The sequence below is a fragment of the Lutra lutra genome, chromosome 16, assembly GCF_902655055.1.
Source record: "Lutra lutra chromosome 16, mLutLut1.2, whole genome shotgun sequence".
NCBI lineage: Eukaryota > Metazoa > Chordata > Mammalia > Carnivora > Mustelidae > Lutra > Lutra lutra.
The window spans coordinates 12,218,461-12,230,596 of NC_062293.1; the positions used below are offsets into that span (position 1 = coordinate 12,218,461).

General features: G+C 44.8%; 1 protein-coding gene across 5 annotated transcripts in view; it reads right to left on the reverse strand.

The window, feature by feature from the left end:
- Positions 1-12,136, reverse strand: part of CEP112 (centrosomal protein 112) — a 431,394-nt gene that overhangs the window by 37,767 nt on the left and 381,491 nt on the right. For all 5 annotated transcript variants that reach the window (XM_047708133.1, XM_047708130.1, XM_047708131.1 and 2 more), the window contains one exon: positions 5,933-6,022. In XM_047708133.1, coding sequence (XP_047564089.1) covers positions 5,933-6,022 — 90 coding nt within the window. The remainder of the gene's footprint in view (positions 1-5,932; positions 6,023-12,136) is intronic.

A 12,136-nucleotide genomic window follows, 5' to 3' on the forward strand; every position in this document is an offset into this window, starting at 1 on the left:
CATATATGTGCATGTATATTATATGTAATATAAATTACATTATTGATTTAGTGTATGCACATTTTAGTAATTTTCCAATTTTCTGAGTATAGCTGACACACAATGTTCCATTAGTTTCAGGTGTACAAGATAGTGACTTGACAAATTTATACATTATGCTCCATTCCCCACAGTGCAGCTACCGTCAGTTACCATACAACGCTATCATAGTATCATTTACTATACGCCTCAGGCTGTGCCTTTCATGCCCGGGACTTATTCATTCCATAACTGGAAGCTGGTATCTCCCTCCCCTCCCCCTGCCCGCACCCATTTTGCCCATCCGTCTCATGCCTCTCCCCTCTGGCAACCATCAGTTTGTTCTCTGTCATAGCTCTGATTCTGCTTTTTGTTTATTCATTTGGTTTTTTTTTAGAACCCACATGAGTGAAATCATATGGTATTTGTCTTCCTCAGTCTTTCTTCACTCAGCATAATACCCCATGTTCATCTGTGTTGTTGCAAATGGCGCGATGCCATCACTTTTTATGGCTGTGTAATATTCTACTGTGTGTAATCATACATATAGAGTATTTATTCCATTGTACATACCCCATTTATATAAATTTCACCTATCTTCCAATATCTCTCTCCCTTTCTCACACACACTCTCTCTCACACACATATATATATGCCACATTTTCCTTATCTGTTCTTCTATTGATGGACACTTAGGTTGCTCCCATATCTTGGCTGTTGTAAATAATGCTGGAATAAACATAGGGGGCATTTATCTTTCCAAATTGATATTTTGGTTTTCTTTAAGTAAATACCCAGAAGCAGAGTTACTGCATCCTATGGTAATTCTATTTTTTTATTTTATTTTTTATTTTTTTATTTTTTATTATATTTTTTGAGGAACCTCCACGCTGTTCTCTGGAGTGGCCGCACCAGTTTGCATTTCCACCAACGGTGCACGAAGGTTCCTTTCTCTCCACATCCTCGCACACTTGTTATTTCTTGTCCTTTTGCTTCTAGCCATCCTGACAGGTGTGAGGTGATGTCTCACTGTGGTTTGATTTGCATGTCCCTGATAATGAGTGCTGTTGAGCATCTTTTCATGTGTCTGACGGCCATCTGGATGTCTTCTTCAGAGATATGTCTATTCAGGTCCTCTGCCCAATTTTTTAATCGGGTGGCTTGGGTTATTTTGGTGTTGAGTCGTGTAAGTTCTTTATATATTTTGGATGTCAGCCATTATATGATATATCACTTGCAAAGAGCCTTTCCCATTTAGTAGGCTGCCTTCGCTCGATATTTTAAGACAATTTACGAGTTACTTCTGTCAGCATAGTCCAGACCCTTTGTGCCTAGGCACACCAGATATGACAAGGAGCTAAACCAGCTGGCTGCCCCAAAACATTAGCCATAAAACCGGACAGGATCTCCAGGGGGAGTCCCAGGCAACACGATGAGGTAGGCACCCAGGCGTTCCATGAGAAGCTGGCGGCAGCACTGCTCTCCCCCCTCCCCCACCACCGCTCAGCAAGGACCTGGTTCCCTTGAAGGCCGAAGGATTCTGAAACCACCGCTTGCCTGCAAGCTCCAAGCTCTGCCTGGGGAGGTGGACCCTACCCTTTTACCAGCTAGAGAGCTTTCCATCCCTTCCCCTTGGGGAAGATGGACAGCAGTACCAATGTGTGTGTTCTCTCTGCATCCTGTGAGCCTGGGCCTCTATGCCAGTCCAAAGAAAAAGAACCTCCTTTAAATTCCATGCCTGGAGTCCCTTTTACACATATGTTCTCTGCTCTACTCGACTATAAGCTCCTCGAGGACAAGGACTATGACTTACTCATCTGTGTCTTCTCAGCACCTATCGCTGCTCAGCACAGTACGCCTATCAAAAGAATGAAATGTGCAAAAAAAAGGTATGACCCTGCGAGTGAAATGCACAGCATTATACTTTATTTACTGGATCTTGAAGGTATTGTTTTTTTCTCAGTAACTTATCTAAAATCATCTTCTGAGAAACTGCATGACCCAAGTAATCAAAGCTATTCATATTTTCAAAACTCAAGATACTCAGTTCAAAGGAGGGGTTTTGTCCCATGTATGTGATTATCTGACATTGTTTGGTGCCTTTATATAGTGTTAAAAATATCAAGTAAAATGTTAGACTGTTATTTTTCTTCCCTCTCTTTTCTGTGACTTATTAGACCAAATTATCTTGGCCAGGGCTAGCAAATTACTTAGTCTCATTGCAAACAATGAAATCTTGTTTGCTCCCATGAACGAGATTTGGTTTTACACATATCTGAACCTAAGAGATACACAACATTTATTCATTTTACAGAGGGCTCAATATAATGGAAAACAGTTGCTGGGAGTGAGCTGCCTGCCTAGCACATGGGTATGAGAAGTCCTACCCCAGGCCCACCGCTACCATGTTAGGGATTCACTTCCTTTTTGGATGACTTCATTTTCTTTTTTTTTTTTAAAGATTTTTTTTTTTTAATTTATTTGACAGACAGAGATCACAAGTAGGCAGAGAGAGAAGGAAGCAGGCTCCCTACCGAGCAGAGAGCCCAATGCGGGGCTCGCTCCCAGGACCCCAGGATCATGACCTGTGCTGAAGGCAGAGGCTTTAACCCACTGAGTGCCCCTCGGATGACTTCATTTTCCTTGCACAATGAGGAAGTTTGCTCAGAGCTCTGAAAGCCCCCCTGCCCCCCTTGCTGCACCTATGGGATTCTTGCTCGATCTAATCTAGAATTTGAAATTATTAACTCCTGGCATGGAAAAAAATAAGGGTGATTTTAAAATTACTTTATTATTTGTGGATTATAGGACACGTGCTTCTATAGGGCTGACTTAGAAAATGAGTATTTTTCTCATTTTATTTGTGTTATCATGAAAGTGCATTAGAGCAAATTAACCCTTTGGAACTACGGGTGAACAACGCCTCTTTGGTGACTCCGTTGACTGAGGCCCCCATGGTGAGGGGAGAGATGCCGGCGCGCAGGCAAGGGGCGGACAGCAGGAATACCGCCCATCAAGACCTGATGAGAAGCAGCTTTTTGTTTTTAATTAAAAACATAACTTTTAAAATGCCTCATTCATTTTTTGTTTTTATAGACTCAAAACACAGGAATTTTTCTTAAATGAAAAACAGAAACAGTTTTTTTTGTTGTTGTTGTTGTTTTTTTTTAAGCAAGCAAGTTAAAAAAGGAAGGCCAGGAAATTGTCCTTTGTAATTCTGCCAGTCTCAATTTTGATTCTTTGTGCAATGAGTATCAGGGTAATAATATTTGGTCGAAAAGAAAGAGAAGAAAGTTCCAAGAAGAATGTTTTGATTATTTGATAGGCTGATGTCAGGCCGGCTACTGGTCCTGCAGTTGCTTTGACAGATGCAAAAAAAAGAAATCCCAACACAATTTCAACATCTGAAGTATCCTAAGTAAGCTCATCTATAAGGAGACCCTACAAAATGTCCATGGTGATACTTGTCATTATTTTTTACTATTTCCATGAGTGTCACAAGTTGAAAGGGGGCCATAGGTCAAATTTAGATAAAACCGAAGTTAAATTAAGTGAATGATAGAGGAATACGATTTATTACGCGCTCATTATTTGCTCTTCAGTTTTGTTGAAACAATTGGCATCAAATCCTAGCCACACCCTAGGATCTTGTGGAAAGAATTCAACGTTTTATGGTTGCGACGGTTACGAAATACTCAGTTTTACCCATGGGTATTTCCTGACATTTCTTTGGTAAACTGTAGCCCTAACAGAAGATATCAGGAATTAGCGCAAGAAATAGTCTAAAAAGCCATTGTCGCTACAGAGATGAAAGCAACTTTGATGATCAAAAAGAAGCAAAAAAAAAAAAAAAAAGACAAAAATGGCCCCTGAATCCTTCCCTATTGTTCATTTGGGATTTCTTAATTTCCCTACTCTCAATATATTACAGAATTTTTTGTGTGAAGTTTTGCCATGAATTGGAATGACGTCAACAAAGTTTTACCTTAAGTCATATTTTATCATGAATTGGAGGAGCCCCAGGAGGGAGCACCATTCCCAGCTTTTAAGCAGCCGGTCTTCTCCCAGTTTGGAGCATCTGAGACGGAGGGTGAGCTCAGCCGCCCTTGGGCAGCGCGCAGGCCTGTGCGGGCCGCACCTGAACATGACGCTGCGGTGTCCGAGGTCTAAGGAACCATCGTGGCCTGTTGCCAGATAGGCTCGGCTTTGGGTGCCTTTGCCCCCTGCTGTGCTCAGTCCCTGGCCAGTGAGTGGCATTTGCTACTGAGCCACGGGGATCTGCAACCGTAGGCCACCGACAGGAGGAAGGCTTCAAAATTCTGACACATCTGGGTTCAAATTCACCTCTACTATTCACTAGCTGTGTGAACTTGGACCAGTTACTCAGCCTCTCTGGGTTTTTGTGTGCCCTCCATGAAATGGGGATGGCAGTCCTGGCCCTATGTGGTTATTCTCTTGACAAAGGAACCACCATGTGTGACGTGTCTCAGACAGTGTCTGCCACCTTCGGGCCTTTGATCAAGTGTAGTTTTTATTAAACGGTCCATCCTGGTACCGTCTTACACTGTGATCCTGCTACCAAATGTACATTAGACTCTAGACAATTCACGCAGGTCCACGTATGTGTACATACATGCATGCTTATGCCTATGATGTAAGACATGACCTACACATAGATACATGGCAGGTACGTTACAAGGGACATAGATGAGAGAGTAGGAAGGAGTTCTACGAGGTCAAGTCAAGTCATTGAGCGCTAATACTCAGCGTCTACTAGATGCTCACATTTGCCATTTTGTGCAAACCCCTACCTCGGATCCGTTTGTAAGCACCTGCAAAGATGAAAAAAGTTTCCCTCTCAGCCGCCCATCAGTGTTTACTCTTCCTACGAGATCATAATCATCTAACTTCGTGTTTCTACAAGACAGCTAAAGGGTGGAAATCCATCAATACCTATGGTGCTTTTCGTGCACGAAGGCTGGTGGCACTTAGGAGAACGTTAGCAGTGCTCTACCCCATGGCTAGGGACACTGTGTTTATCAAAGGTTTCATTAAGACTCACGATCTCTATTGATAACGTTGACCTTTTCATTTAAGCTGTCAAAATTACCACAAATAATAATTCACTATAACCAGAAGAACTGGATGAAAATAATCCTGTCATTTGAAAATAAAATAGGTCATTAGCTACTGTCATAGCCAGATTATTCGGGTTCTATTAGACTTCTTTCTCCAACATGAGAAGAGAGGGAAAATTAAAGTTCGAAGGAAAATCTGGTTTGCGGGAGTACGAGAATGTCCATACATACGAGGGTGATGATGTGGCAGACATTGCCCTCTGCACAGAGGACATCCATTCCTCTCTTCTCGGTCCAGACTACCCTTCCTCTCCTAGTCCCTCCCCAGCAGGTGCATCCTGACCGGTCTAGGCTAATCTGGGGCTGGGGTGGGGGGAGGTCCCCTGAGTCCTCTTGCCAGGGATTGGACAGGCCAGGCTGAGCACAGTTCTACCCAATGAGATGTGAAGGGCTGCATGGAAGGCACGTGGTGGCTCTGGGAAAGGTCTTTTTACTCTTCAGAAGGGCCCTCTGGACACTGCTAGGTCTGCACAGGAAGCCCAGAGCTGCTGTAGACCTCTTGGATTGCTTTAGGATGAAGCCATCCCAGGAGGCAGAGTCGTGGGAATGGCAGAGAAGCAGAGCCAGGCCCCGAAGCACTGGGCCCGGCGCCTGCCCTCCCTGCAGACTTCCGGTCATGTGAAGTCATGGGTCGCTAAGCCGTTTATGCCAACCAGGGCTAGGCTAGTCTGTTCCTTGCGGCCAACGCATCCCAGGGGCAACCAGAGCTACAGAAGCTGCTCGGCCTGGAGACAGGAAGCAGCCAACCAGCCAGCGGCAGCGCGGAGGGCACCTACCTGTTCCTGGGATTCTAGTTCCTTGTGCTGAAGTTTCTTCTCTGCACATCGCACCTGGCTGGAGCGGTTTTCTAGCTCATCTTGTAAAGCCTGAAATAGTGGAAGATAAACACATACATGTTAAAAAATTGCACCACCTCGAAAAGAAGTTTTACCCCTTGAACTGCCAGGAAAACCTCGGCTTGGGCCCTTACGGCTGGTGCCCAGAGCTCAGGCAAACAAAACAAGCCTCTTAAGGTCACACCCAGGTGTTTTCTGCTTTAGGAATTACTAACGTAACAGTTTCCAAACAGAAGACAGACACGTTAGCAGGTGTCAGTTCCGTTTAGAAAAATGTCTCTGCTATTCCCAGCACAGAGCCACAAGCACACAGCAAAGCATAAGGCCATCGCCAATGAAAGTAGCTCTCAGTCCACCTGCAGGGTACAGGGCACTCTGAAGAGTGTTGTGACAGCCTAGGAATTGTAATGGCGGACCAACAGGATGGGTTTCCCAATCATACTAATAGTAACCTTAAAGGAATCTCTTTATTAAGTCATGAAGGATGGTGTGGAGTTTGAGGAGCTTGTAAGAAGTGTGCGGAGGGGAGCTCTTCAGTGGCCAAGTGGCTGCTGGAAACAGAATTCAGGTTAACACGGGGAATTTAGGAGCCGTGAGATCAATAAGCATCATTGCCTCCATTACTATTTTAAGAGGTGAATTCGAAAAGAAACAGAATGCATTCAAACAATCTGACATCATATTGATATGACATACAGAAAATTATAAGTGAGAAGGACACATAGCATGGTAACTGCAAAGGTGCCAAATAAATTCTCAAAACAAAATTCAATCAAGGCAAAGGACTTCCGGCTGTGTGTTAAGAACTGTGATAGGCACTCTAGATAGAAGAGCAAAAGAAACCAGACAACAAAAAATTCCCTGTTCTCATGGAGCTTATATTACGTTGGGGGGGGGGGTTAGGCCATAAGCAAATACGTGTAATATATTAGTGATAAGTGGAGAAGAGAAATAAATCAGGGCAGGAGGATATTCTTGAATGGGGCCAGGGAAGGTATTGCAATCTTAAAAATGGATGGCCCAGGAAGACTTGAGCAAATATTGGAAGGAGGAGAGAGAGCAAGTCATGGATATCTGTAGGCAGAGCCTTCCAAGCAGGGGACACTGTATGTGCAAAGCCCTGAGGTGGGGGTGTTCAGGTCAGCGTGGAGAGGGACACCGGGGGAGTCACACCGTCAGGGACATCATAGGTGCCAAGTCACATCAGGTCATGCAAAGCTTTGGAGGGCAAATAAGAACTTCAGATTTTATTCAGAGGTAGAAGGAAAAGTTGCTGGAAGGTGTGGGCAAGTGTGGCTTCGGTTGCTGTGAGGAACAGATGGAAAAGGGGTAAGGGCAGAAGCAGATAGGCAGGGTGGAGGTCACTGAAACATATTGGGGAAGGACGATGGGGAACTGGATCAGGGTGGTGGGTGGTAGCAGTTGGGGGTTTGAAGATAGAGTGACATCCCCAAGGGGTGGATGCAGAGCATGGAAATTAAAAAGATCCGCAGGATTTTGGCTCGAGCCAAGTTCTCTGGCTCGAGCAGTCAGAGAACATAAGGGAAGGGTAGGGGGAGAACATCTGTCCAGCCTAGGATGCGTTACAGTAAGTCTGGAATGCCCATGACGCATCCAAGCAAAGACGTGAGGTCGCATGCAGCTAGGTACAAGAGTCTGAAGTTCAGACCGAAATGTCCCAGTCAGTGTCCATTCAGGATTTTTTCAAAGCGATGCCAGTCTTTTCTGCACACAGACATCCACAGTGGCTCCTCACCTCTTCTGGAGTTCTAGATCCAGGCAGCATCTCATCAATGTTTTATGGTCACTCTCGACATGGAAAAACTATGCTTATGATTTGGTCTTTGATTTTAGGAAGTCCACACATTGCCTGAAGCCCATCCAGAGATGAACCCCAGGCCAAGAGCCTCTCATTTAAAAAGTAAAAGGGTTTGAGGATGAGGTTAAAAGCTTTAGGGACTCCTTGATATTATGTCTGATTAAAAAACCTCCAGTTCAACCAAGTCTGCCCACGAGCTGGAAGGTGTCCTTGTTTACACTTCTGTTATTGCGGTCTGCGAATGCAACTGTTCCTGTGTTTGCTGATCAAGTCGCAGTTTCTTTTTTCCTTTTGGTAGCTACCAACAGATAGGATCGCATCCACTTCTCTGATGGCATCATCGGGGAGAGGAAGGATTACTGGAGTGGGAAGAATGTTTGCATGTTTTGTTCCCGGTCTTTCCTGCTCTCCCATCCGCCCTCATCCTGTTGTCAGCAGGATCTTCTTAAACCAAAATCTAATTATGTCTGTACCCCTGGAAATACTCAAACAGGACTCCAGCATCCCTGAGATACAGCTTAAGCTCTTGGGCCTGGCTCGCAGGGACCTCCGTCTTCTGGCTCTGGCCAGGCTGAGCCCCTTGAAGCCCCAGCGCCCCGCTACTGCTCTGGCCAGCATCGGGTAACCCCGGCAGCTCTCAGGGATGGAGTGGGGTTTATTTTTAACCCTCACTGCAGCCCTGGACGGTAGGTGTTGCTTCCTCTGCATTAGAGAGCACAGAACTGAGGGTCAGCGAGGTTCCACAGCCTGCGCAGGTCCCTGTGGCTGGTACTCAGGCACCAGACTGGAATTTTAAAATACCAATTTCACATTCTGTATGTTTTGCTACTCGCGCTGCCTCTTTCTCCCTCTGAACCTGTTTTCCCTTTTCTTTGCCTGGAAGCTGCTGCACCTGCTTGGCTTGAGGACGTCAGTCCTGAGAGCTGAGGTGGACTCCTCTGGGCTGCTATCCATCTGGGGCTTCAGAGAGTCAGCGTCCGGGTCCACTCAGGATGGATGGCCGCAGGAGCTCGGGGCTCTCTCCCCCTCAGGTCTGCAAGCCTAGTGCCAGGCCAGCTTGATGCCTGGCACACACTTGACCCTGAATTCGTGTTCATGGAAGGAGCTAATAAATACCTGAACGAACTCCTGAGGAGATGTACTTTGGTCAACAGGGTTTCTAAACGTCCTTAATGTAGCACATGAAACTAAAGGTTATTATGTTTCTCGAAACACAGAATGTACAACTATACCTTCCGAATATCTGTATCTAGGCACATATATGTATGTGTATAACATTATTGTTACTTGTGGTGATATATTGTCTGGTTTCTGCCTTAATAAAAAATACAACGCTTCCTTCATTTTTTTTTTTTAGTTTTTTATTTGATTTTTTTTTAAGATTTATTTGAGAGAGAGAGAGTGCATGTGCACACATGCTCGTGGGCATGCACGCGGGTGGGAGGGGCAGAGGGAGAGGGGGAGAGAATCCTCAAGTGGAGCGTGGAGCCCGACATAGGGCTCGATCCCAGGAATCTGAGATCATGACCTGAGCTGAAACCAAGAGTCTGATGCTCAACTGACTGAGCCACCCAGGCACCCCTAGTTTTAATTTTTATTTCATAGAAGAAAATAAAGGAGAGGTGTACCTTTCTTGTCTTAAACAAAACATAGTTCCTGGCCTCCTGCCTCGTCTCCTTCTTCCTCCAGTAGTAGACCCTGGGAGCGGCCACACGCAGCGTGCCTGTCCTCCTCTCTAGCCTCTTGGCAGCCCGTCGCACCTGCCAGCTGTCCCCACCATGCTCCTGAGTCCGTTTTCATCACAGTCACTTGTTACCTCCCGAACGCCAAAGCCAGAAGCCAATTTTCTGCTCATCCCATGGCGGTATTTGGCCCTGTTCATGCCTCAGTGTTTTTTGCCCTTGAACTGTGAGGAACTAATTCTACGGAGTAAAGCCAGGGCCAAAGTAGGCAGGCTGCCACCAAAGTGCAGGCCAGATGTGATGGGAAGGGCTTGCAGGAGGGCTAGGGTGGGTGTGGCATCACATCCCTTGATGGGGCATCAAGGGAAAGAGGGACTCAGAGATAACCACAAGGCTGTGACACTGAACGACCACAGAATATGACACCATGAACTACTGAAGGGACAAGGAGCCAGAGCAGTGGGGGCAGGCTGGTTTTTGACAAGTTGAGTTTAAGATGCTGGTGGGACGTCATAGGGGACCAGTCACACCAGGAGGAGGTTCTAAGCAGCAGAGAGGGGTCTCAGACTAGGTGCAGATGTAAGTAAGAAAGATGCACTTTCTTGGGGATGTAAGTCGAAAGAAAAGAGGTGGTTCGAGACCCTGACTTCCTGCCCCACGGAAGAGCAGGCAAAGGGAGAGGAGGCCAAGGGGGCCAGTGAGAACTTGGGGGTCAGGGAGCGGCTGAGAATTTAGCCTTATAGGACTCTAGCAGAAAGCATTTCTAACAGGACAGGTCACAGAATTACATCTGCTCCTTTCTCCACACTCCACAGAGGGAAAAGACTAAGTCAACCATATTTTATCAGTCTTATCAAACCAGAAGCGAAATCGCATTTGCTTTTGAGAAAGGTACCACTTTTCAAATTTGCTCGTAGTTTAAAGATGTAGATGTAAGACATAATCTTTTTAAGGTTAATCGGAGAAAGCAGTATGTCTAGAAATCACTTTTATTATCTGTTAAAAAAAATCAGTTTAAACAATTGAAAAGTAACCAAATAACATACCACTCTCAAAAAAGTTAAGATGTACTGAGATGAAAGGAAAATGACAGTTTATATTGGCAGCTGCTCCTGGTCTCAGATTCTAAAGAATTATTAGGCCATTAGAGTTCCAACCTCGGAATCTGACATAAGGACAATGTGAAAGTGACCACAATTACTCAATCAGCACAAGCAGAACATTCTTTCGAGTTGTGGCTTCTTGATTCAAAAGCCTTCAGATCTGACATTTGATATACACACACACACACACAAAATCACAACTTTTGGTTTATTCCTGAGAAAAGCCCATGATACTGGAAGGACAGAATGTCCAGCACTGGGTCACAAATGGAAAACGGAATCCAACTTGCCCTGTTAAACTGTTTATTCTGCAAAATCATTCCTCGTCTCTCAGCTCTGCTGTGTTAACTTGCATCATTACAGAAAAGGCAGTTCTTTTCTCCAATTAAGCCTGCCTTTAAGTGCCACATAAGTCAGCTTGCTGTAGGAAGGAAGCTACACTGTGCTGACTCTCAGAGTGCTTTGTGGTGGTTGGGAAGAAAGAACGACACTTTCCAGAAGAAAAATGTAAATGACATAATAAGCTTTGCCAGGACAATGAGGGTATGCCAAACTCTTTAAAAGGGAGCATGTTATAAGATAATTTGATTTGTTTGTTTAAAATATGAAAATAATGAGGGCAAATTAAAGTCTAAAGGATTATACATGTCAATGGACTTCTGGGGTGAGGAGAAGGGCTGGTGGCTAATTGCCCAGTAAATGGCACCTGTGTCAGTACCAGAGCTTTGCTGTAGGTCTGGGGGAAAGAAAGGGAACTAGAGTCGATGTTATTTTCATAAAATTTATAAACAAGATTCAAAGCAAACCACTCAACTTGTAAAATCATGCATTAAGGAATTATTTGTAGTCTTATTTTTTTCTTTAAAGATTTTTTATTTACTTATTTGACAGACAGAGATCACAAGTAGGCAGAGAGGCAGGCAGAGAGAGAGGAGGAAGCAGGTTCTCCGCGGAGCAGAGAGCCTGATGCAGGGCTCGATCCCAGGACCCCGGGATCATGACCTGAGCCAAAGGCAGAGGCTTAACCCACTGAGCCACCCAGGTGCTCCTATTTGTAGTCTTATTAAAAACCAAAGTTTCTCTGGCTGTTCTGAATCAATTAAACGAACATGAAATGATGGCACATATATGCCTCTTAATAATGAAGAAATGAAACAAAAGAGTTCATTTCAATTATAAAGTGGTTGAAAAGTTATTTAATGAAGGAAAAAGTCATTGGAAGGGAGAAACATTGTGCTATCATGATAAAAAAGAAATGGGGCATCTGTCTGGGTCAGTCAGAGGAGCGTATGATTCTTGATCTTGGGGTCATGAGTTTGAGCCCCACAGTGGGTGGAGAGATTGCTTAGATGGATGGATGGATGGATGGATGGATGGATGGATGGATGGGTGGGTTCATGCATGGAGAGCTAGCTAGCTATACAGATGTCAGAATGTTCAGTATACAAGGCATATGACAGAGGTTTTCACACTTAGTCTTTTAGTGTGACCAGAAGTCTTTCTAGAGATCTCACCTTGTCCTTACCCAACCTCTTGGCCA